Source organism: Podarcis melisellensis (genome assembly GCF_964234715.1).
Source record: "Podarcis melisellensis genome assembly, chromosome: 5".
NCBI lineage: Eukaryota > Metazoa > Chordata > Lepidosauria > Squamata > Lacertidae > Podarcis > Podarcis melisellensis.
This window is the reverse complement of record NC_138537.1, coordinates 6,024,350-6,051,142: the sequence shown is the minus strand read 5'-3', so window position 1 is coordinate 6,051,142 and position 26,793 is coordinate 6,024,350. Positions and strand designations below refer to the sequence as shown.

At 43.5% G+C, this 26,793-nt stretch overlaps 1 protein-coding gene and 1 long non-coding RNA gene across 2 annotated transcripts in view; both read right to left on the bottom strand.

Moving 5' to 3' along the window:
• Positions 1-17,712, bottom strand: part of LOC309369812 (cytochrome P450 2C39-like) — a 36,320-nt gene extending 18,608 nt beyond the window's left edge. Inside the window, exons 1-5 of the mRNA XM_081911152.1 lie at positions 17,349-17,712; positions 7,678-7,840; positions 5,371-5,520; positions 4,647-4,807; positions 246-422 (exon numbers count right to left, since the gene is read on the bottom strand). Coding sequence (XP_081767278.1) covers positions 246-422; positions 4,647-4,807; positions 5,371-5,520; positions 7,678-7,840; positions 17,349-17,516 — 819 coding nt within the window. The 5' untranslated portion in view covers positions 17,517-17,712. The remainder of the gene's footprint in view (positions 1-245; positions 423-4,646; positions 4,808-5,370; positions 5,521-7,677; positions 7,841-17,348) is intronic.
• LOC309370009 lies at positions 7,847-15,590 on the bottom strand. Its single transcript, XR_014168346.1, has 3 exons — positions 15,057-15,590; positions 14,455-14,733; positions 7,847-8,512 (listed from the first exon to the last, which is right to left on the bottom strand). It is a non-coding gene; the product is annotated as an uncharacterized lncRNA (long non-coding RNA).
• Positions 17,713-26,793: the final 9,081 nt, after the last annotated feature.

Genomic DNA, 26,793 nt, shown 5'->3' with positions numbered 1-26,793 from the left:
CCATCAACTGATCTCCAGTGCCCACAACCCTAATAATAAAAAAATTATTCAAAATAGTGGTTTGCACAACTCAATAAGAAAAATAATAATCCAATAAATCTGGGAAAAAGTAACTCAATGTCATTTTCAACTGAGATTCAGGGAAAAAAATATTGGTGTCCTTGGAAGAGATCAGCATTCACTTATAACAGGGAATATAATGATTCCTTGGATGAGCAGCATTCAGTTTCAAAGCAGATACTTACTTTCTCCATCTGAAGTAGATAGAAATCAATGAAATCCTGTGGCTCATGCAGAGACTGATTCTCCTTATGCTTCTCTATCTCCTCCTTTGCAAATGAAAGCACCATCTCTGTGCAGGACAGGGCCGTATTGTGGGGCCCTGGGAGATGTTTCATGAGCCATGGCATCATTTCATAAAGCTAAAGGAAAGATAGCAGAAATATTGCCATTACCATGAGGAAACTTAGTCATGCAGTTCATGAGTCAATTCATTTGAATTAGTACTTAAAACATGACCCAAATTATTCTTCAGAGCTAGCACATTGGTTTGAGTCTTCCTGAGAAGAAGGTAGGAGTCTGCAGCTTCTCTTTGATCTCACAATGACTGGTTCTGGGAAATATCTCTAGCCAAATATGTGAAAGAAAACTAGAGTCAAAGTATTTTTCTAGCTCCCAGGCTTCATTCAAAACTGGGCACAATCCCAGGCCATTTTTAGGAGGTGGGGGTGGCTGGAGAATACAGATGGGGAGACATTCAAGTCAGTTCACATTTAAGAGTGAATTTGCCAAATATGCAAATTGAAACACAGCCATCCTTTGAAATGTGCAGTTCTACAAATCTTGCAATGCGGTTTTAAAATTTATCTTTCTATTTTATTTTATTTTATTTTTTATTTTATTAAATTCCCCAGTTCCCCAGTCAAGAAATGCCCATCTCTTCCTTCAAAAATTCAAACAAAGGTGAGAACTGTTTCCTAGTTCTGCTGGATCTCTCAGCAGCCTTGGACACCATTGATCATAACATCCTTCTGGACCATCTAGAGGGGCTGGAGGCACTGTTATACAGTGGTTCAGCTCCCTTCTCCTGGGCTGTGTCAAGAAGGTGGTGGGGGGTTAGTGTTCAGAGCCCTGGGCTCTAACTTGTGGGGTGCTTCAGGGTACCGTCCTCTCGCCCATGCTTTTTAATATCTATATGAAGCAGCTGGGATAGATCATCAGGGGGTTTGGGCAGTATGCCGATCACACCCAGCTCTAACTCTCTTTTAAACCAGAACCAGTGAAGGTGGTGAAGGTCCTGTGTGAGTGCCTGGAGGCGGTTGGAGGATGGATGGCGGCTAACAGATTGAGGTTGAATCATGACAAGACAGAAGTACTGTTTTGGGGGGACAGGGGGCGGGCGTGTGTGGGGGACTCCCTGGGCCTTAATGGGGCAACTGCACCCCTGAAGGACCAGGTGCGCAGCCTGGGAGTCATTTTGAACTCACAGCTGTCCGTGGAGGCACATGTTAATTCTGTGTCCAGGGCAGTGGTCTACCAGCTCCACCTGGTACGCAGGCTGAGACCCTACCTGCCTGCGGACTGTATCACCAGAGTGGTGCGTGCTCTAGTTATCTCCTGCTTGGTCTACTGCAATGCACTCTACATGGGGCTACCTTTGAAGGTGACCCAGAAACTGCAATTAATCCAGAATGTGGCAGCTAGTCTGGTGACTAGGAGTAGCCACCGGGACCACATAACACCGGTCCTGAGAATTCTGCATTGGCTCCCAGTACGTTTCCAAGCACAATTCAAAGTGTTGGTAAAGGTAAAGGGACCCCTGACCATTAGGTCCAGTCGTGGCCGACTCTGGGGTTGCGGCGCTCATCTCGCTTTATTGGCCGAGGGAGCCGGCGTTTGTCTGCAGACAGCTTCCGGGTCATGTGGCCAGCATGACTATGCCGCTTCTGGCGAACCAGAGCAGCACACGGAAACGCAGTTTACCTTCCCGCTGGAGTGATACCTATTTATCTACTTGCACTTTGTGCTTTTGAACTGCTAGTTTGGCAGGAGCTGGGACCGAACAATGGGAGCTCACCCCGTCGCAGGGATTCGAACTGCCGACCTTCTGATCAGCAAGTCCTAGGCTCTGTGGTTTAACCCACAGCGCCACCTGCATCCCTCAAAGTGTTGGTGCTGACCTTTAAAACCCTATACTGCCTTGGTCCAGTATACCTGAAGGAGCGTCTCCACCTCCATCATTCAGACCGGACACTGAGGTCCAGTGCCAAGGGCCTTCTGACGGTTCCCTTGCTGGGAGAAGTGAGGTTACAGGGAACCAGACAGGGGGCCTTCTAAGTAGTGGCACCTGCCCTGTGGAATGCCCTCCCTTCAGATGTGAAGGAAATAAGCAGCTATCTTATCTTTAAAAGACATTTGAAGGCAGCCCTGTTTAGGGAAATTTTTAATGTGTGACATCCTAGTGTATTTTTTGTCTTTGCGGAAGCCACCCAGAGTGGCTGGGGAAACTGAGCCAGATGGGCGGGGTATAAATAATAAATTATTATTATTATTATTATTAAACCTTTAACAAGGGAGCTTTTCCTTGACTAGGAGTGTCTGCCGGGACCACAGTTTTAAATATTCAATTCTGTATTGTTTTAACACTTGATTGGAAGCTGCCCAATGGGGAAACTCAGCCAGATGGACGGGGTATAAATAATAAATTATTATTATTATTATTAAACCTTTAAGAAGGGAGTTTTTCTCTTTCCTAGTTTTCTCATGAAAGATAAATTACTTACATTTTCTGAATAAACCTCTCTAGCAAACACTTCGGAGGTTGGCTCTCTTCCATTGCCTTTCCTTACAAGAACTTTGTTCCCAATAACAAATAATATTAAATAAGACAAATACATATCCTGGGTTTGCATCATGGCAATCTGAGGTGAGAGGGCGGAGAAAAGAGCCGATCCCCATATAAATAAATGCTAGCCAAAAGGTCTCAGAGTAATGAGAAGGAGGAGGCAAGGAGGCAGGAGAGAGAGAAGGGGGAGGCGATGGCTATGGTAATTCATTTCTGCATACCGAGGTTTGAATGGGACATTTAAAGCAGAATGTGGTGAATTTAACAAGGCTCTGGGTGAAATTGATCAGGGGGAGAGAGGCAAAGCGTGCCTCTCAACACAGTTCCACTTGAGATTTTCTTTGGCAGGTAAAAAAAAATTCTTATTTTAACAGAAGCCGGTGAGGGAGGGATGTGGAGCACAGCAGGATGGAAAGGAAAAGTGTTAAGGTTTGCCATTTGGTGGCTCGTTGCAGCCAGCAGAAGAAAAGGGGACAGGGAAACACATTACAGTTAAGAAAGAGAAAGGAAAGAGGGGAAATCATCTGTCTTACCTCCCCATGGCTCCAACATCATGAGGGAGCCTGTCATAGTAGCATCTGGTCAATTCCAGGGCCACCAGCTGCCTGGCTCCAGCCACGCTTTGCATAGGCGCCGACTCCATGGGGCCGGAGGGGGCCCGAGCCCCCTCAAAAATTCGTTTGGGGGGCTCCGCCCCCCCAATAATTTAAGAAAATAAGCGGCGGCTCAGCTTGTCGGCCAGCTCGTCGGTGGCCATCGCGAACAAGAGGCGAGCAGCAGACGAGCTGATCCGGCCCGAGCGCGCCTCCTCCCGCTCGCTCGCCCGACGCCGGCTCCGCCCCGACCCGCTGACTGGGCGCGCTGCAGCGCGGATGGGCGGCCGCCGGACGATGCCTGCGCAGGAGACGCCCAGACAGGCTGGTACGGCAGCAGCAGGAGGAGGAGGGGGTTTCTGCTAAGAGTCTCAGTGGGAGGAGGGGACGCCTGACTCGGAAGCAGACCCCCCGCCCGCGCGCATCTGCCGCGTGGCCAGCCCGAATCCGAGCTGTCCCTACCCCGCGCCGCACCTCCATGGCTCTCTGCACAAGGCTGGGAAGCCAGCCTCGCCGAGTCTCTCCCAGGAGAAGCGCGCAGACAACGGCAGCACCTCCCGCCCCACAGGTGCCGACGTGCCTCTTTCTGCCCCGGGCCTGAGCAAGAATCCCCGATCGCCGCGGGAGAGGGTGGGCGCGCGCACCTAGCAGCAAAGGGAGCAGACGCCAGTTCCTTTTGCAGCAGCTGCAGATAGACTTCCACGTGGGGTCTCAGCTTGCTCCTAATGTTGATCATATGACTCTAAAATACTTTTAAAAAACTTTAAAACTCACTAATTTTCATCTAAAATTTAGAAAACTTCCCGGGGCAGGACCCCGGTATGGGCCCCCCCAATATTTTTTATAAGTCGGCGCCCCTGACGCTTTGCCATAGTGTAATTCCCTTCCGGAGAAAATTATTTTGTTCACTTCTGCTCATTTATGTGGGCTGTAGATGACTTGTTCTGAAGGCCATTGTTCCATTTCTAGCCTGTCTTTCCTCCAAAGAGTCCCAACTTGTGGACCTAGTTTCATTACTCTCTCTTTTATATTCATGGTAAGAAATTGATTAGGCTGTAAAATAGCCCTTATCTCAGATTAGATTTAAACTTCATCTCATTTCTCCAACACTCTATGCTCTATCATAATGGAATCCAGAATGCTGAATGGGAAATGTAAAGCACCCGGCTGACTTCTCTGAATCAGCAGGAATGAAAATGACTACTCACAGCATGAACGAAGCTTCCTATAAATTTTAGGGAGAAATTCATGGCTTCTATCAGCTTCTGGAACCTTTCATCTTCAAGAGCAAACCGGTGCCCAAAAGCCACAGCACATATCACGTTGGAGACTGAATTAGTGATGGGCAAGGAGGGGTCAAGTGGTTGTCCTGCAAAATAAAGTCATACTAATGTGAGTTCAGCTCCTCCTGTTCATACTGAGAGTGGGATTTCATGGTGGCCAAGAGAATTGCTGGGATCTCCAGTAAAGGTGAAGGTAAAGGGAGCCCTGACCATTAGGTCCATTCATGGCCGACTCTGGGATAGCAGTGCTCATCTCGCTTTATTGTCTGAGGGTGCCGGCATACAGCTTCCGAGTCATGTTGCCAGTATGACTAAGCCACTTCTGGTGAACCAGAGCAGCACACAGAAATGCCATTTACCTTCACGCCGGAGCGGTACCTATTTATCTATTTGCACTTTGACGTGCTTTTGAACTGTTAGGTTGACAGGAGCTGGGACCGAGCAACAGGAGCTCACCCCACTGCGGGGATTCGAACCGCCATCCTTCTGATCAGCAAGTCCTAGGCCCTGTGGTTTAACCCACAGCACCACCCGTGATCTCCATTAGGAACCAAGAAAAACATATCACATTTCTTTCTAAAATGGACAGAGGTAGTACACAAATATATCTTCATATGCCAGCTCAGCACCATCACCCCTCATCACATACCCTTTGAACGTGCAAAAACCTCCACGAGCTGATGGGCCTCCTCTGCTATTTGCTGCTCCATGCCTTTCTTCCCCAGTCCCAGCTTCCGCAGAGTAACTACACCAAAGCGTCTCTGTTGCCTCCAGGTGTGACCATTGGAAAATGGAATACCTATGGAAAATCAATGAGAAATTCTTCCTTACAGAAATTAATGATACAATTAAGTTACCAGCCAAGAAAAAACTTTGTTTACTGAAGTTCATGCCCTTGAATGTGCAAGCTATTCAGTATCTTAAGATTACAATTACAAGACGATGGGAAGTCTGTCTCAGTGTATTTTGCAGGTATCTCTGCAATATAGGCCAGCACTATTTGCTTCACACAATGCCTAACAGAATCTCACTTTCTATTTCCTGTCATCATTCAGAAAATTATTAGTGATTCACCCAAATGTTTTGATTATTTGTTGAATAATAGAACAGAAATCAGGTGGTCCCACAAGGTCCTGCATAAAATGAGAGATCTCTGGACAGCTCTGTCAATTTCTGCCATAAAGACTGAACCTGCAGATATCACATGAGTTTTCCCATAGCGGGAAACACCTGCTGTTATTTTCAGTCACAACCCCAATTCAGCTAAGTTTTCCACACTATTTTTAAAGATATAATTTGGCTGATGTGTGATGTCAACAAGTTATTTTTCTACTGGCCAAGCCAGACTGGTATTTTATTGAGGATGTATTCTGCAGCATATTCTTGACATGACAGTAGTGCATTGATGGTCAATTTATTCTGCTTTGTTAGTTCTGTGATGCTTCCTGAATGCTACCACATTATTACTGTGTGGGGAAGCTATATAACAGGGGAAGCAGGACAATACCATAATAAGTTTGTGCATTTGTGGTTTTCAGCAGGAAGGTAAGCGATATGACTGAATGGAAATTAACCAGTATGACAACCTCAAATTATTTGCAGGCAAAATTGAAAATGGAGTTGGATATAACACCCTTGAAAGAATTGAGCACAAATCATGAATAATCAATACAAAGTTTACTGGAGGATGCCTAAGCTAGGCTTGCCATATGTTGGGTTAAAAGTCTGATCCATAGTTAAAAGTAGAAGTTGGCAAATGTGTCCTCTCTTTGGCTCCTCCAAATATGGCAACCCTAGACTCTTAATAAGACAGTATCTTCAGAAGACCGTCACCTGCGGAGTACAGTGATTGATGATGTATAAAGGGAATGAGATGATCTTGCAGGCATCTTGAACCCAGGTTGTATAGGCCTTTCTACACCAAAACCACCTCCTTGAACTTATCCCAGTAGCTAATTGGCAGCCAGTGGAATTCTTGCAACAGTGGCTAAAATGTTGGCTATATCCTGCCCACATGAACAATTGATCCACTTCATTTTTCACCCTGACTAACCTCAAGGGCAGCCCCAAATACAGCACATTGCAATAATCTAGCCTGGAGGTTGCCAAACCTGGTCCAGAAACCACCTTAGCTGTCTTACTAGCCAAAGCTGCCTTGCCTGATGAAGGTGGTAGAAGGCCTTGAGGTCACCTGGGCTTGGAGCAACAAAGATGGATCCAGAAGCACTTCTAGACTATGTGCTGGTTCTCTCAAGTGCAGCCCTATTCATAGCAGGCAACTGACCAATTATCTAGACTCAAGAACCACCCACCTAACATGCCTCCATCTTACCAGGATCCAGACTCACTTTATTGGTCCTCATTTAACCCACCACCTTATCCAGCCCATCCAGAGCTTGCATGGGTTCTCCCGATTCAAATGTTACAAAGCAATAGAGTTGAGCATCATCAGGGTGTTAATGACATCTTGCCCCAAATCTGCTAATCACTGCTGCCAAAGGCTTCATGCAGAAGTTAAACCGAATTGGGGACCAAAGGGTAAACTGTGACAAACCAGAGCATAACTGCCAAGGGATTGAAATACAAGCACCCAGTTCTATTCTATGAAACTGACCTGGAGAGAGGATCAAAATAGAATTGCCAGTGAGCAGCCTCTCCGTTCTGAGGAGGTGACTAAGACTAAATTGGGTGCCAAGCTGGCACCAACACTGTCTCCTTCATTAAGGACATAGAGGCGCCAGGTATGAACAAACCTTGCAGGCCCAACCCATTTGAAGGAGTGCCCACTTGCTTCCCAGTTCTTGGATGCCAGTCACCCACCTCAATCTCCAAAAGGAAGGTGTGGGGGATGTATCACTAGTTGGATCAACATCTTAGCTAGCATTTAGCTGTGTGTCTATTACCTATTCTTATGTACCTATTCCACCTTGTAAGCTGTGTCTTCTTCACTACTTACCCTTTCCGTTTGCTATAGTCATAAGGAAAGGAGTCTGTGGTCGGTCTTCAAATTCTTCAGAGTGGTCAATGAGCGCTTCTTTCACTGCTTGGAATCCAGACAGTATTATGAAGGGTTGATATCCTGCCCAAAGGGTGTAAATGTTTCCATATTGCTTTGCCATCTACCATTTGGGTCAAAAGAGAGAAGAGGAATGCTATGTTCAGATAGTTATTTCAACCTAATATGTGAGCTTCAGCCTTCCTCGCCTCTTAAGCATCTCCCGATATTTTCTTCTCTTGCCAGCATCTCCTTTTCTTTCTTTCGTTCCTTCCTTCATTCCAACCCATTTGTTTTACTCCCTCCTGCCCGTGTTTTCCCTTTCGTGGGATCAGAGCAGCAGAGAGGCACTTCATAGTCTCCAGCCATCTGGTGACAGGCAAGTAGATGAGCCAGCCATTGCCAGAGGCTTCTTCATCATCACCATAAAAACATTTTGTGCGGGGATGTGGAAAGTGGAGCCCACCAGATACTGTTGGACTGCAACTCCCATCATCCCTGACCATTGGCCACGCTGGTTGGGGGAGATGGGCATTGTAGTCTGGAGGGCATCGAGTTCGTATAAGCTTGGCTAGAGCACCGGGTCAGGTTTACCACGGTGGGTCACAACAGCAGAGGCGTAGCAAGGTCAGGTGTTACCTGGTGCAGAATTTCTTTTGTCACCCCCGCACATTGAAATTTTTGGGGAAGGTTACCCAAAGTTGTGGTAGGGAATTAAGAAGAGGATGGAATTAAGTGGGAAGGAATTAAGAAATACCTGTCTGAGTAATTTGGCTTATAAATGTATTAAACAGGACTTCCGGTCGGCGCCAGCATTAATGGCGGTCCTTGCTTCGAGCTCCGAAGCAGGACTGCTCCGTGAGTTCGGGTCTGACCCGCTACGGCGAGCGGGGGACCCCTAAAATCACAGGCGCTGAAGCCTGTGAACAAGGAGATTCGGTGGGCACCTTTGCGCCCCCCGGTATCGCGAAAGAGCCTTTTTAAAGGCTCCGGAGTGGCATCGGGTGTGAGCGCGGTGCTGAGGATCGCAACCCAGCTCACGGAGCGAAGCCGTGTCGCCATTGACGGAGAGCGCCGATTCCTTCCTGAAACCACCGATTGGAAACAACACCCGTGAGTAAGAACAGCAAATAAAGGGAACGGGACTTTAAATTTAAGAAGATTCGGCTGAAAACGGGATGGGCAAAAAGTAAGGAAGTCTGCCTCCCGGAACTGCATGATTGACTGAGCAACGAAAAGAGTAAGCTGTGCTTAAAGGGGACGTATTTATGCTTTTTAACCCTGTTAAACCTGACATCGGAAGAGGACCTCCCCCCCCCCAATGAGCAGGAGAGGGGGGGAAGAAATTTGACTTAATTTTATCTGCTTAAAGAAAGGAGTTTTGAACGGGAAACTTTCCACTGCCGATACCTCTGGCCAGGCTGCCTGAGCAGTGAGCGCCTGAAGAGAACTGTCAAACTAGATTGAGGATATAAAGTAAGATTTATCTGAAATAAAATAACGGGACTTTAGTGGATAAAAACTGTAACATTTTAAATTGCAACGAAGTAGGGTTTTTACTTGGACTTTCGCTTTTGGAACTTTGTGGCTATTTCTTTCCCTGTTTCTTTGTTTTCGTACTGGATACAAGGTACTCCCTCTAGAGGCTTAAAAGAGAGACTGCTGCATTGAGATAGAAACAGTGGGATTTTCCAACTGCAACTGTTCCTGTGGGAACGACCTTGAGATATGAGCGGCCCACTGGATGAAATATCAACAAGATCCAAAGCAAAACAGGCTCAGGCTCAAAAGAAAAGAGGCTCCTTGACAGGAGCAGCAGCAACACAGGAAAGAACAACAACGGTATCAATGGATTCCATGACACAGGCTCTACTCAGGATAAATGAATCTTTAGAGTCACTTACTAGGCAAACCACAGAGAACTCCAAGAAATTGACTGAATTGACAACAAGATTGGACTTGAACACGACAATAATATCGACTAATACAGATTCCATAAATCGTTTAATTCAGGAAAGCACAGAGACAAGGAAAATAGCTGAAAGCGCGAGGACCACGGCCGAGGAAACCAGAGGGAAATTTGTTCCTATTGCAAAGAAGGTACATGAACATGATGAAGCCCTGGCCCTCATGGAATTGGAGAGGAAAGGCAAGAATTTGAAATTGAGACTGGTACCTGAGGAGGAGGAGGACAAGCTCGGGGAATTTCTTACAGATAAGTTCCAAGAATTTTGGAGTGAAGAGTTAGGGGAAGAGGAAGAGGATTTTACAATAACTACAGCCTTCCGGATCGGCAGAAAGCAAGGCAAGAAGCCAAGGGATTGCTTAATTACTCTCAGATCCAAGGAAGAAAGAGACAAAATATTGAACCTACACTTCCAGAGGGCATTGGTTATCAAAAATTCCCAAATACAGCTCTTTAAAGATATTCCTAGATACTTTTTGGAGGTGAGAACACAATTTAAAGACTTAGTTGACCTATTGAAACAAAATAACCTCTCATTCAGGTGGGAATTCCCACAAGGGTTGTCCTTCAACTTCAAAGGGAAGAAAATCAAAATAAAAACAATTCAAGACAAAGAACACTTTTTGGAGAGATACTCTGAGGACTTTCAGAAAGGAACTGTAGAGAGGGAAACACTGGATATTACAAACCTATCGTTTGGATTGAACCCAGCACCGACTGACGAGGAACAAGAACTTGGAGCAGTGGGTGGGAAAAATACCCAATAATAAAAATGTCCCTGCAACTTCTGAGCTGGAACTGTAATGGTCTAAACCATCCCCGAAAAAGAGATCAAGTTTTTCACATATTAAAGAAAGAACAGTTAGATATAATCTGCCTGCAAGAAACCCACATTGCCAGGATACACAGGAAACTTTTGATAAATAAGAGACTAGGACTGGAATTTGTTTCCTCGGACAAAGTTAAGAAAAGAGGGGTGGTGATTTATGCCAAGGAAAAATGGGAACCAAAAATGATCTTCAAAGATGATGAAGGAAGATACCTGGCAGTAGAAATTCAAATTCAAGGAGAAAAGATTTTAATTGTCGGAGTTTATGCACCTAATGAGGGGAAGGCAGAGTTCTTCAAGAAGTTGCATGAGACTTTAATGGACTTTATGGACTTTAAAATTATAATGATGGGAGATTTCAACGGAGTTGTCTCCACAAACATGGACAAGGCACAAAGACAAGTAATCTCTAAGGACGGGAGACTACCAAAGACCTTCTTTGAACTCACTGACACCATGGACTTGATCGACATTTGGAGAACTAGGAACCCTCTGGAAAGAGAGGGAACCTTTTTCTCGGAAGCAAAAATGACCTGGACTAGAATTGATCAAATTTGGATTTCTAGCAGCCTGGCACCAAGAGTGAAAAAAACAGAAATCTGCATAAAAACCTGCTCCGACCATAACGCAGTCAAGATGGAAATGAAATTAACAACGGCTGGAACCTTCAGATGGAGAATGAATGACACCCTATTTAGAGATGAAGAAATTTATCAAAAGGCCCAAAAAATATTGAAGGATTACTTTGAGATAAATTTGAGAACGGAGGTGGAAAAAAGAATAGTATGGGACGCAAGCAAGGCCGTGATGCGTGGATTCCTAATTCAGCAAAATTCTATAAAAAGGAAGAAACAAAATGAGAGGAAGGAAAAGATTTTGAACCAGATAAAGGAAGGAGAAAAGAAACTGAGATCTAAACCGAAGTCTCATGAGATTTTAAGAGAAATAAAGTACCATCAGACGCAATACATGGAATTGATGAACCAGGAAATAGAATGGAAGATAAAGCAAATGAGACAAAGGACATTTGAATCGGCAGATAAATGTGGGAAACTGCTGTCATGGCAACTGAAAAAGAGGCAAAAGTTAAACACTGTGACATCCCTGGAATTAGATGGGAAAATTATCAACAAACCAAATGAAATAAGCAACTGTTTTCAAAGTTTTTTCAAAAAACTTTATGCACAAGGGCCTACAAACGAACAAGAAATAGAGGAATTTGTTAAAAAATATGGACTATCAAAGATTTCAGAACAAAATAAAAGGATTTTGAATGAAAAAATTACAGAACAAGAAATAGAGGGTGCCATCCAGAATATGAAATTGGGGAAATCACCAGGACCAGATGGTTTGACTGCGAAATACTACAAAGATCTTAAAGAATGGCTAACACAGCCATTGAAGGAAGTATGCAATCAGATATTAGAGGGGAAAAAGGCTCCCGAATCGTGGAGAGAAGCATTCATCTCACTTATACCGAAGACAGAGACTGAGAAACATCAAGTTAAAAACTACCGCCCTATATCACTCTTGAACGTGGATTATAAAATCTTTGCAGACGTTTTGGCAAAAAGATTTAAGAGAGTTTTGGTGGAGGAGATTCATAAGAACCAAACAGGCTTTCTCCCAGGGAGACATATGTCAGAAAATGTGAGGAACATTATAGACATTTTGGAGATGCTAGAGGTGGACATTAATAGGAAGGCAGTTTTGATCTTTGTGGACGCGGAGAAGGCCTTTGACAACATTTCTTGGAAATTTATGAAGAAGAATCTCCATGGGATGGGGGTAGGCCAAGGGTTTGAAAACGGTATAGGTGCAATATATTCTGAACAAAGAGCGAAACTAATTGTGAACAATGTGGTAATGGATGAAATACCAATAGAGAAAGGTACATGACAGGGATGCCCTATATCCCCTTTACTGTTTATATCTGTCCTGGAGGTTTTATTAAACATGATTAGGAAGGACCAGCTGGTAAAAGGAATACAGGTCGGATCCAAACAATATAAGTTAAGGGCATTTGCAGATGACTTAGTGCTAACTTTGCAACAGCCAGAAGCTAGTACCAAAAGAGTTTTAGAATTAATGGAGATATTCAGCCAGGTCGCAGGATTTAAACTGAACAAACAGAAAACAAAGGTGCTGGAAAAAAATCTAACAAAAGAGGAGAAAGATAGGTTTCAAAGTGAAACTGGGTTGGAAATAGAAAAAAAGGTTAAGTACCTGGGGGTAAATCTGACATCAAAAAATGTGAATCTATTTAAAGACAACTATGAAAAATGCTGGACAGAAGTTAAAAAAGATCTAGACATATGGTCTAGGCTGAAACTTTCCTTGTTAGGCCGATTTGCTGTTATCAAGATGAATGTATTGCCAAGAATGTTGTTTTTATTTCAGACGTTGCAGATTCTAGACAAAATGGACTGTTTCAAGAAGTGGCAGAAAGACATATCTAAATTTGTCTGGCAGGGCAAAAAGCCCAGAATAAAATTTAAGATTCTAACTGATGCAAAAGATAGAGGGGGCTTCGCCCTGCCAGACTTAAGACTTTATTATGAATCAGCAGCTTTTTGCTGGTTGAAGCAATGGCTACTTCTTGAAGACACAGACATTCTTGATCTGGAAGGATATGACAATAGTTTTGGTTGGCATGCATATCTGTGGTATGACAAGGTAAAGGTTTATAAAAGTTTTAAAAACCATATTGTCAGGAAAGCATTGTACAATGTTTGGAATAGATATAAGGATTTATTGGAAAGTAAAACCCCTAGGTGGTTGTCACCAATGGAAGCGAAAGCAGTGAAAAAAATTAATATGGACACTAATTGGCCTAAGTATTGTGAAATTTTAGAATATGATGGCGAAAAATTGAAGCTACAAAGTTTTGAGAAGCTAAAGCATAAAGTTCGAGATTGGTTACACTACCGTCAGATAAATGAGATGTTTAAGCAGGACAGGAAACTTGGTTTTCAGAAGGAGAGGTCAAAGTTAGAAACAGAATTGCTAGAATCCAATACTAAAAATCTATCTAAAATGTATAATTTGCTGCTGAAATGGAACACACAGGATGAAACAGTGAAATCAGCTATGATTAAATGGGCACAGGATGTTGGTCATGACATTATGTTTGACGACTGGGAACAGTTATGGACCACCGGTGTTAAATTTACGGCATGTAATGCCCTGAAAGAGAATATAATGAAAATGATCTATAGGTGGTACATGACCCCAGTCAAACTTGCAAAGATCTATCATTTGCCCAATAACAAATGCTGGAAATGTAATGAGGCTGAAGGTACTTTTTATCATCTTTGGTGGACCTGCCCAAAGATTAAGGCCTACTGGGAAATGATCTATAATGAAATTAAGAAAGTCCTTAAGTGGACATTTGCAAAGAAACCGGAGGCTTTTCTCTTGGGCATGGTCGGCCAAATGGTATCAAAGAAGGATAAGACATTTTTTATGTATGCAACCACAGCAGCAAGAATCCTGTTGGCAAAGTATTGGAAGATGCAAGAATTACCTACTCTGGAAGAATGGCAATCGAAGGTGATGGAATATATGGGACTGGCAGAGATGACCGGCAGAATCCGTGACCAGAGGAAAGAGACAGTGGAAGAGGACTGGGGGAAATTTAAAACATATTTAAAAAACTACTGTAAAATTGTGGACTGATAAGATGTTAAGGGGTAGGAAACAAAGAATTACAGCTGTAAATCTTAAACTTTAAGAAAGCTCAAAAGGGACCTGACTAAAGATTGATCGATGAGTTGCTCGAAAGAATGGTAAAACAAGGATGTGGCGAAGGGAAGGCATGGGGAAGTCAATTTTTGTTGTTTGTTTTTAATGTTTATGTTTGTCTGTTTTGTTTGTTCTTATTATGTGTAAAAACCAATAAAAAATATTTTAAAAAAAATATAAATGTATTAAACAAACAAACAACCAAATTAAATATTGTCTCGTGTCTTCCCTGGTTACATATGAGTTACTAAATCCCATTACTTTCCTGGGAATAGATAATGATCTCCTACTACACTGCCAAGTGAACTTGGTGTCCATTCATCTGTTGGAAGAGGAGAAGTACATAGCATTCTGGGCCATGTTGCATCACACATGGGAAGAGTGGGAGGACAAGCTCCAGAGTATATTGCAATAAACTATTTCATTAGCTCAGCTGCTTGGTTTGTGTGGTGTCTTTCAGATTTAAGCGTCCTTCATCCTGCAGATACAAACAACACACCTAATAATAATATAGAAACTAATATAAAAGGACAAGAATCTGATTAATAATGAAAAGCACAAAAACATATAAAGTAGGAGAATTACAGCATGGGGAGCTAGGTGAAATCAGGAAAATACACATGCCAAAATGTTGTTGCATTTTCTCTATGAGAATTGTTGACTAGTAAGTGGTAGCAGGATCAGCCTGTGCATCCTTCCTGTCTCAGTGCCATTAGTCTCACAGCTGCAGCTGGTGCTTTTAAATGACTCTCTGATGCAGATTTCACAGACCTGGCCTTTTGCTCTTCCTGGGAGTATTACCTAGAGATTAGCATTTACTGCAGAGATGCATTTTGCTGTATTAGTCTTTGAATTGCTTTTTTAAAAAAGTGTTTGTATTTCCAATGAACAAGATGAAGACTTTTCCAAGCTTAAAATCTTGAATAGCATATGCAGGTCTACAACAGATACAGATAAGTGCTGCCATGAATGAATGCAGAGTGATCTTTGTGCTTACTCTTTTTAAAATGCATTTTTTTATGTGTCTGTGGTCAGTGCTGTGGAGTTTCTTTTTATATATAATGTTCATTTACACCAGAAGTGATGGCTCTAGAAGATTTGAAAGAATGGAGGTAAAGATTTTTCATGTTAATTCTCTGGTTGGTTATAAACATACGCCAAGGAAGCACATAACATGTAACAGTATACACTGTGCCATATGAAGAGGGGGGCAGAGGGGGCAGGTCACCCTGGGTGCCACCCTGGGAGGGTGTCAAGATGGGCCACTGCCTCCCCCCAGCTGGGGATCGGCGAAGGGCACGCAAGCAGTCAGTATGGGCGCCACTTGCGGCATCCGTACGAGCTGCCACTCACGCATGGCATCCCTACTAGTATTAGTATTTGATAAGACAATCAAGATGCCCATCGGACATCCCTCAATGCAGAGCATCTGGGCAAACAATGACAATTAATACAAAGGAAATTCATTGATCTAGGACAAGAATCCCTTCAGGAACTTCCCTTGACTGCTATCTGCCTACGTGTTCTCAGACAAGGGGGATTAAGGAGGCAGAGGAAATACTGAGAATCTTTAGGAGAGCCAAAATGACTTTTGGATTGCTCTCCTGTACTATTTTAGACATGTGGTTTATATACTTACGCATGTGTGCTTTAAAATATGATGCTGTTAAGGTGCTACGCTCAATATCCCTGCAAGTCTGGAAAACTCAGCAGTGGCCAGAGGATTGGAGAAGACCAGCTGGCATACTAGAGAGTTCCAGAAAGACATCTACTTCTGCTTCATTGACTATGCAAAAGCCTTTGACTGTGTTGACCACAGCAAACTATGGCAAGTTCTTAAAGAAATGGGAGTGCCTGATCACCTCATCTGTCTCCTGAGAAATCTCTATGTGGGACAAGAAGCTACAGTTAGAACTGGATATGGAACAACTGATTGGTTCAAAATTGGTAAAGGAGTACGACAAGGCTGTATATTGTCTCCCTGCTTATTTAACTTATATGCAGAATTCTTCATGAGAAAGGCTGGGCTGGATGAATCCCAAACTGGAATTAAGATTGCCGGAAGAAATATCAACAACCTCAGATATGCAGATGACACAACCTTAATGGCAGAAAGAGAGGAGGAATTAAAGAACCTTTTAATGAGGGTGAAAGAGGAGAGCGCAAAATATGGTCTGAAGCTAAACTTCAAAAAAACGAAGATCATGGCCACTGGGCCCATCACCTCCTGGCAAATAGAAGGGGAAGAAATGGAGGCAGTGAGAGATTTTACTTTCTTGGGCTCCATGATCACTGCAGATGGTGACAGCAGTCACAAAATTAAAAGACGCCTGCTTCTTGGGAGAGAAGCAATGACAAACCTAGACAGCATCTTAAAAAGCAGAGACATCACCTTGCCAACAAAGGTCCGTATAGTTAAAGCTATGGTTTTCCCAGTAGTGATGTATGGAAGTGAGAGCTGGACCATCAAGAAGGCTGATGGCTGAAGAATGGATGCTTTTGAATTATGGTGCTGGAGGAGACTCTTGAGAGTCCCATGGACTGCAAGAAGATCAAACCTATCCATTCTTAAGGAAATAAGCCCTGGGTGCTCACTGGAAGGACAGATCCTGAAGCTGAGGCTACAATACTTTGGCCACCTCATGAGAAGAGAAGATTCCCTGGAAAAGACCCTGATGTTGGGAAAGATGTTGGGAAAGAAGGGGACGACAGAGGACGAGATGGTTGGACAGTGTTCTCGAAGCTACCAGCATGAGTTTGACCAAACTGCAGGAGACAATGGAAGACAGGAGTGCCTGGCGTGCTCTGGTCCATGGGGTCGGTCACGACCAAACGACTAAACAGCAACATGTGTGTTTACCTTGTTTAATTATCAATATTTATTATGTTTTTTAGACCTTAGAACAATTGGTAATTTCTGAATGCACATTTTCAACTTTCGTATGGTTTTAATGCCCTTGTACGTAACACAGCAGCAGTGCCTGGAATGAACAACTTCAGAGTACCTAGTTCACTGAATTTATTAAATATCATAGTTGTTAAGGGAAATAGGCAAAACAATTGTTCATATTAGACTGAGTTAAAATTAAGTACCTTAATGAAAGTATCATCACGAAGCTTCACCCCAATCCGCCACACGCCTCCAATGAGAGGAAGCTGGAGAGGTCCAGGAGGATAGTGCCTATTTGACCAGAGCTGTTTCAGGAAGTGCAGAATCAGAAGAACCACCAGCAGAACAATAAAAAATGCCCCTGTTTCCATCCTTCTCTTGCTTTCTCTTTCTCCTTGAGACTTTTTAGGATTCCTGGTTAAGTTCAACACTCTTTCTCTAAGGAGATCTTGCTTTACTCAGAGAAATCAACATTCCTCTCGCTTTATATACTCTCTTATTAAAAGGGAATAAGCAACAAATGTTCTGACATCATATCCAAGTAACCTTGGACTATGATCCCAAGTCATGTGCTAGAAACACTATAAACATTCTTACATGTGTCACTCAGATGACAGGAAGTCTGATTAATATGAATTGCAATTAGAATTTTGGCCAGTGTACGACTGATTTGTGCTAGAAACATTGGGAAAAGATGTACCATACATTCATGAAATAAAATTGCATATGGAAAAGGCCCGATGCAAATGCCCATGGGAAGCCCTCAGCCACGACCTCATGGCAATAGCCCTTAATATAGCTATTAATGGTAAATTAACACATGTTATTAAGGTGAAACGGGGAATATACAGGAGATACGGAACGTGTTTGCAGAATTTGTGCTGCTAAAACAGAAAGGGGTCAAACTATCACAAGAGGTGTTGAAATTTGGGGAGGTTGGATAGTTATAATGGAATGGTCTCGGGGGTAGGGTGCACATTTTAATTCTTATTTATGATCACTTTGTCAAAATCGAAAATAAAATTATTTTTTAAAAAGTAGCAGCTGCTGCCCAAGAAAGAGAAATGGCTGTTGCGCAGTGGCAGGATGTGAATTGTACATGAAAAAGACCCAGCATCTCAAGGTTGGGCTCGACATGTTTGTCTAAAGAAGAAAGGAGGAGGGAGGAGGAGGAGTTTGCGGTGAGTTCTGGCACCTGTTTTTCTAGAAAAATAGTACTGTGTCCTATCCATGGCATCTCCAGGTACAACTAGGAGACAGTCTCGTCTGAAGTTCTGGATAGCCACAGCCAGTCAATGTAGATGAGACTGAGCTAGATGGAACAATGGTCTGATTTGGCATATGTTCAGAATGCTAGGGAGTTATTTTTAAACTGCAATATTAGGTGCTCAGGTAGAATGTATACCACAGATCAGCAAAGGTACCACCAGGGCTAAGAAGATCCCAGCCTGCTTAACAAGCAACGTCGAAGAAATTATCAGAAGCAAGTAGTATTCCTTCAGAACATGGAAATCCCACCCAAATAAGAAGAAGAAAAGAGCACAAAGTTTCTCTGGAACACAAATGGGCACAGTGGGAACCAGGGGGCATACAGTCAAAAGGAGTGTAGTAGTGAAAGTCTGGTTCATCTTCCAGAAAACCTCCCACCGCCAGTGCAAAGCATCTGCTGTCCAAAATGCAGTAATTTGGGGGAGGTTTTTTCACCATTTACTGGATTATCCTCAGGCCAGCAAAATCCAAATTCATTGGAGGAAATGTACAAGATCACTGTTCTTTTCCCCCTCCTTGTTTTAAAATTTTGCTTTATTGTTCATTTATACCTATATACAGCATGAAATCATAATCGTCTTCTTCAGTCAAATAAACATATCATTGATTAAGAAAGTTACATTAAATTTTGGCTATGTATTTTCTTCATGAACATATAACTTCCCATCCTCTCCATACAGCTATCCTTTTAATAACATATATTACATAATTTTGTCATTGTTACTTAATAAACCATTCTGTTTATTCATTACAGTTTAACAAGCATGTGTTTTCATAAACGGTCTCAGTCAATTACAATCATGGGGTGCCTGTCCAGACCCATAACTTCCACTACCTGCTCTCACTCACTAAACCACCTCTCAGATATTTACTTGTCTTTCTAGCTCCTAACTGTTCCTGACTCGGCTTATTTCGCTACACTAACTCAACCTACCCACAGACTCTATCCCAATTCACTCCCACTCCAACCATCCAACTCCCAACGAACTCCCCCTCTTCGCCTCTCCCAGAGCTAGTTTTATAGTCCTTCTGACTCCACCTCCCTGGGTTCTGATTGGGTAACCTGTTTAACTATTTCACCTCCAGCACTCTCATATGTTAACGTCACATACCTCCCCTCTTAAGAAGTTTCGATTCAGGAGAGTTAACTTCTTAAAGTTACACTCCTGATCAAAAAGTTTTGTTTTGTTTTGTTTCTATATATACATACATAAACAAGTAAATTGTTGATTGTCTCTGTTCATCCTTCACTCTCTGGTTTTCGTGATAAGGCATCTGCTACAATGTTCAAGGATCCTTTCACACATTTGATGGTAAAATTGAAGTCTTGTAGTAATAGGACCCACCACAGCAACTTACCATTACTCTTCATCGATCGCAGCCATATCAACAGTGAGTGGTCTGTACATAACACAAAGCCTCGTCCCCAGATATACGGCTTCAATCTTTGAAGGGCCCACACAATTGCCAAGCATTCTTTCTCCACTGTCGAGAGGTGCTTTTCTCTAGGCAGTAACTTTTTGCTTATTTAGGCGATTGGATGCAGGTCTCCCTCTGGTCCTGGCTGGCATAATACAGCCCTGATTCCGGAGTTTGAAGGGTCTGTGAACACAGTGAATTCTTGATTGTAGTCTGGCACTGCAAGAACGGGTCCTGACATCAAGGCTCCTTTCAATGCGCTGAAGAACTGCTGACAGGCTGATGTCCACTTGACTTGGTCTGGCTCCTTCTTGCGCGTAAGGTCAGATAACGGCACTGCTAGTTCACTGAAGTTTGGAATAAACTTCCTATAGTACCCTGCTAGTCCTAAGAAAGCGCGTACCTTCCGTTTGGAAGTAGGGGTAGGCCAGGTGGAAATGGCCTCAACCTTTGCCTCTACTGGTTTAGTTACCCCTTCTCTGACCATATGTCCTAGATACTGTATAGTCGCACCACCTATCTGGCATTTGTTCGCTGTGATAGTCAATCCTGCCTCCTTAAGTCGCTGTAAAACTAGTCTTAAATGTACTTTATGCTCCTCCCAGGTCACACTGAACACTGCAATATCATTTAAATAGGCGACTGTGCATCTGCTCAGTCCATTTAGAATCTTGTCCACTAATCTTTGGAACGTGGTGGGCACATTTTTTAACCCAAATGCCATAACTTTGAACTCATAGAGCCCTAAGGGACTTCTAAATGCTGTCATCTCTTGGTCCCTCAGATTCATTTTGACCTGATAATATCCTTTGGTTAAATCTAAATACGTGATGTAATGACATCACCCAATGGTCTCTATCAGATTATCCAATCGTGGCATGAGATACGCATCTGCTTTGGTGACATGGTTCAGTTTTCTGAAATCCAAACAAAAGGATACCAATCCATCGGTCTTGACCAATAGCACTATAGGGGCTGCCCAAGGGCTTTCTGAAGGTGCAATAATTCCCGCTTTTAACATGTCCCGCACCTCATTGCCAACCTTCTCCACATACCCTCCTGTTATATGGTAGGGGTTCACAGCAATGGGCTTGGCTTCCCCTGTGTCTATCTGATGTTCCACACCCTTGGTCACTCCTGGAATATTACAGAATAAGGATTCATATTCCTGCAAGATCTGTTTAAGGGTTAAAGTTGGAGCCAATTTTATGCCCTTTAAACTACTCTGGGACTCTCTCTTGTGCCCCTGGCATGGTATGTCTGGTTCACCTGGGTCCTCTCGTAGGGCATACAGTGCCCAGTTTTCTGTTCTAAAATAAGGTTTGATCATATTTACATGCACCACTTTCCGCCCTTCCTCTCCTTGCTGGATCACATAATTTACTTCATTCATTTTGGCTGTTATTTAATATGGTCCTTCCCAAGCTAATTGTAGTTTGTTCCCTTTAATTGGTCTCAGCAGCAACACTTCACTCTCAGGTGCAAATGACCTTACCCTGGCCTTCTTGTCATACCAGTTTTTTTGCTTGGTTTGGGCACTTTTTAAATCCCCCCCCCCCGCGCGCGCTAACTCTAGGGATCCCTTTAAGGTATTCTGCAAATTAAATAAATACTCCACTACGGACTCTGGATCTTGATCTCGCTGTTCTTCCCAATTCATGCAAAGTAAGTCCAGGGGCCTTTTACTTTACGTCCCAGCAATAATTCAAATGGACTAAACCCGGTGCTTTCTTGGGGTACATCCCTATATGCATACAGTAGTGGTTGTATCTTGTCATCCCAATCGGGATTTTCTGCGATATAGGTTTTAATCATTCTCATTAGGGTTCCATTAAATCTTTCAACTAATCCATTAGTTTCAGGGTGGTAAGGTGTTGATGTCAAATGCTTAATACCACACACTTCCCATCGCCTTTTCATTAGTCTTGATGTGAAAGAAGAAGCCAAGTCAGTGACTATTTCACTGGCAAAGCCCAATCTACCCATATAGTTAATTAAAGCGCTTGCCACCATTTCTGTTTCAATGTTTCACAACGGAATGGCTTCTGGATATTTGGTTGCGTAATCCACTATGGTGAGGATGTATCTGTTTCCCTGCCTGCTGGCTCTAGGCAATGGCCCTATCAGGTCCAGCCCTAACCGTTGAAAAGGGGTTGATATGATAGGCAAGGGGCACAATTTGCCTTTTGTTTTGCCTTGACTCTTCTCTGACATATTTACCTTGCCTCTTCTCTGACATATGTCACAGGCTTGACAGTATTATTTTATTTGTTTCCCCATGCCTGGCCAGTAAAAATGTTGAGCAACTCTCCGTTTTGTATGTGTGATCCCCATATGCGCTCCAAATACACTATTGTGAGCATGCTGCAGGATTTTGCCCCGGTATTCATGTGGGATTACTAACTGTCTTCTCACTTCTTCACACACACACACACCCGCAAGATGGTGGGGAAGGACTTCTCAATATAAAAGGTCCTTGCTCAAACAAAAACGTTCTGGACACTCAGGAGTTAACGGCCTCTCCGAATCGGCTGCCTCAAAGTACATTTGTAACTCAGTATCTTCTTTTTGCTTTTTGGCAAAAGTTGGGGTTTGACTTTTAGTCAAAGGAAACAAAAAGGTCTCTTTTCTTTCCTCACACAGATTATCCCCTTGCTGTCGTTCAGCATTGTTTGCCTCTGCTACTGTATCCACCCCCTCAGGATTAGGTGACTGTAGGATCCCTTTTGCTCTGGTAACTATGAAAGTACTCTGCACATGTTCTAAAATGTCCCAACCAATGAGCACAGGGGTGGGAATTTCTTCTGAAAGGGCTGCCTGCCACTTCCCTGCCCAGTTTTTGAACCTGACATCTATTTCCGCCACCTTTAGGATCTCTGCTTGTTTCAAAATGCCTTTTAATTTTATTAATTTTCCTGGAATTATGGCTTCAGCCCTGATTATCTCCGGGTGGACTATAGTGACTTGTGAACCCATGTCCATTAACCCAAGATATCTTTTTCTGTCTATCCAGATATACTCTCCAGCGTTCTTTAACAAGAGATTATCTTGTTGAATCGCATAACAATGCAGGACTTCAGCCTCTGCTACCTCAGCAGGCTCGGGCCTAGTTGGCATTTCTGTTCCCTTGACAACCTGACTAGTTGGGCCCTGCTCCACAGACTGGATACAATATGTCTGTTTCTGTGTGGTGCTATAACTAGATGTTTCTTTTCCTGGTTTACAATCAAAACTTTTATGACCTAATTTTCCTCATCTCCAGCATGAAATGTCTTTGGGTCCTGCATAACTTGTTTTATTGACTTTTCCCTCAGAAAACTCTGTATGGGTGTGTGCCTTCTCATGTGGGCTTTTTGATGAGGGGCTGCTTCTCTTATCGGTTCCTGAGGTAATCTTTCCTTTGGTTTGCTGAAATTTATTCTTGTTTGTTTCCCAATATCTCCCATCAAATTTTGGCCCATCAAATCCGTGGTCTCTGATTTCATTTATTTTATCAGCTAAACCAGCTGCTTCCTCTATTGTCTTGGGGTTCCTTTCTTTTATCAGGTATTTCAATTGGCCATTTATTGTGTTGTAAAATTGCTCCAATGCTATCACTTCCCTAATCATAGGTACCATGTCTGCATTCTCTTGCTCTAACCATATCATGAGGTAAGTTTTTATCTTTGCACCAAGGTTTCCTTCCTCACCTTTGTCACACTTCTAAAAAATTTTCTCAATTGCTCTGAGGTAATCCCAAAGTGGATGTATATTAACTGCTTGTACAAGTCATTTGTGTGTATATTTCGGCTAGAGGGCCATTTATTCTAGCTCTCAAGATCATCATTTTATCTTCCTCTCTCACTTGAAAATCGTGACATGCTCTCTCGAAGGATACTAAAAATGCTTCTGGGCTATCCTTATCTCTAAACAGGAAAGCATTTTAAATCTATCTTCATTTGATTCTGCCCATCAGTGTTACTACTATTATTTCGATTTTCCAAAACCGTTAATTCCAGCCGTCTCATCTCTAACTGAAACCGCTGCTGTTCCTTTCCTGCTCAGCCCTCAACTTTTCTTTTTTCAATTCTTGTTCAGTTCTATTTTTCTCAAGCTCCAATTTCAAGTTATATTCTTGTACTAATTTCCACTTTTCAAAATGCTCTGAGAACTGTGGAACATCTACTTCAGGTGGGGTTTTAGTCATCTCTTCTATTCTCATTTCCTCCCCCTGGGGATTCCCATTTTCTTCTTCAGAGCTTTCATGTGGGTTTTCTCTCACGGGGTGCTTGGTCTTCTTGGGGGGCATTATGTGAGAGTCAGTATTCTCACTAATTAATTAAATAAGAGAATTTTACTCTCAACCCTGTTCCTCCTGGCTTGGCTTTTCAAGACCCTGGTCCCCAAAGTATAGCTTTAGGTTTTTGCCTCTAACTGTGCTGGTCCCGTGGGTTACCCGAGAGGCGAGGTCCAAGTCCGGTCCATAGTCAAAGGTGCAACGGGAAGGCAATCCGTAGTAGCAGAAGCTGGGTGCAGGGCAGGGAGCCGAGTGAAGTCAGAGCTCAGGCAGGAACTGCCAAACAACAATTTTGCTCCTACAACTTGGGACTAGGGCTGGCCAGCTTTTATCTGCCCCGAGGCATAGGACGGACCCAAGGCATAGGGTGGCCCCGATCCTCTGGTGACTCGCATCTCCTGGCCTGGAGGCGAGCCCTCCTCCTGCAGAAACTTAGTTCCCTCCGCCTCTCTGCCCTGAGCCTCTGCAGCTCAAGAGCGCTGGAGGGTTACCGGACCCAGAGGCAACCTCAGCTTCCTCTGACGGGGCTGAGAGTGAAGCACCTGCAGGCAATGGGTCCTCCATCACCTCAGGAGCCAAACCAGATTCAGCTGATGCCTGCACCTGAGGATCCAGCACAGGTGAGGACCCTTCAGGCTCATACCCCAGCCCCAGCTCAGCTGGTTCTGGAGAGCGGGGAATCCTGTGCAGGCTGGGATCACTCAGGTTCAGCATCCGAGTCCGAATCCCAGGCCATCACACTAACCTTTCAAGCTTACATCCACTGACCCTGACCCTAAGCCTCTGCCAGAACAGTCTTTTGAGATCTCTTGCTCTTATTGTGATCTCGGCCTCGTGGCAATCTGGGGTTTACCTCAATCACACCCTCGGGCCAGGAAATCACTTCACCGATTTTACCCTTCCCCTCTCCAGGTGTATTGCTTCCCCTCACAGGTTCTTGGACTAATCGTATCCCACCATAGCCGCCACTTTTCTGTGGCGATCACACAGGGTCCCCGGACATTTCACCGTCTATTGATCCCTGTGCCACCACTTTATTTCTCGCTTCCACCACCCAGGCCCTAACGGGTAAAAAACTGAGTCCAGTCAAGGTTAAATTGGAACATAAACTTCTGTTTATTTATTGCAGTTTAACAAGTGTGTGTTTTCATAAACAGTCTCAGTCAGTTACAATCATGGGGAGCCTACCCAGACCTACAACTTCCGCTACCTGCTCTCACTCACTAAATCACCTCTCAGATATTTACTTGTCTTCCTAGCTCCTAACTGTTCCTGACTCAACTTATTTCCCTACACTAACTCAACCTCCCCCCAGACTCTATCCCAATTCACTCCCACTCCAACCAACCACCCAACTCCCAATGAACTCCCCCTCTTTGCCCCTCCCAGAGCTGGTTTGATAGTCCCTCTGACTCCACCCTCCTGGGTTTTGATTGGGCAACCTGTTTAACCTGTTTAACTATTTCACCTCCAGCACTCTCATATGTTAACATAACACAACCGTTGCTATATTAAAGTCTTTTTCCTTAACCAACATTGATTACAGAAACCATTCAAAGGCTATCACCATGTTTAGACTATAGCAGCTACTTTTCAGATATTTCTTAAAATTATCCCATTCTAGTATGAACTTCTGTCTGGGCTTATCTCTAATTCTTTCAGACAGAGAAGCTAACTCTGCATATTCTCTCAGTTTCAAAAGCAATTCAGTTCTAGTAGGGATTTTGTCGTTTTTCCAATATGTCGCAATAAGCACTCTCGCGGCAGCGGTTGTATACAAAAAACTTTTTCTTATACAGTGGTACCTCAGGTTAAGTACTTAATTTGTTCCAGAGGTCTGTACGTAACCTGAAACTGTTCTTAACCTGAAGCACCACTTTAGCTAATGGGGCCTCCTGCTGCTGTCGCACCGCCGGAGCACGATTTCTGTTCTCATCCTGAAGCAAAGTACTTAACCTGAGGTAATATTTCTGGGTTAGTGGAGTCTGTATCCTGAAGCATATGTAACCTGAAGCGTATGTAACCTGAGGTACCACTGTATCCTTAGGAATATCAGTACCAGTGATGCCCAGTAGGAATGATTCTGGTTTTTTAGGGAAATTTACGTTGAACATTTTTTTAAGTTCTAGATGAATATCATTCCAGAACCCTTTAACATTCCTGCAAGTCCACCATATATGAAACATAGTGCCACCTGCTTTCCCACATCTCCAACAAATATCTGAGGTATTCCTGAATTATGGTGCTGGAGGAGACTCTTGAGAGTCCCATGGACTGCAAGAAGATCAAACGTATCCATTCTTAAGGAAATCAGCCCTGAGAGCTCACTGGAAGGACAGATCCTGAAGCGGAGGCTCCAGTACTTTGGCCACCTCATGAGAAGAGAAGACTCCCTGGAAAAGACCCTGATGTCGGGAAAGATGGAGGGCACAAGAAGAAGGGGATGACAGAGGACGAGATGGTTGGACAGTGTTCTCGAAGCTACAAACATGAGTCTGACCAAACTGCAGGAGGCAGTGGAAGACAGGAGTGCCTGTGCTCTGGTCCATGGAGTCACGAAGAGTCGGACACGACTAAACGACTAAACAACAACAACAAATTCCTGTACATTTTGGAAAGCTTACGCAGCGTCAAGTACCAGCAGTACAGCATTTTTTCAGGTTTTCTCTTACGGAACAGCAGGC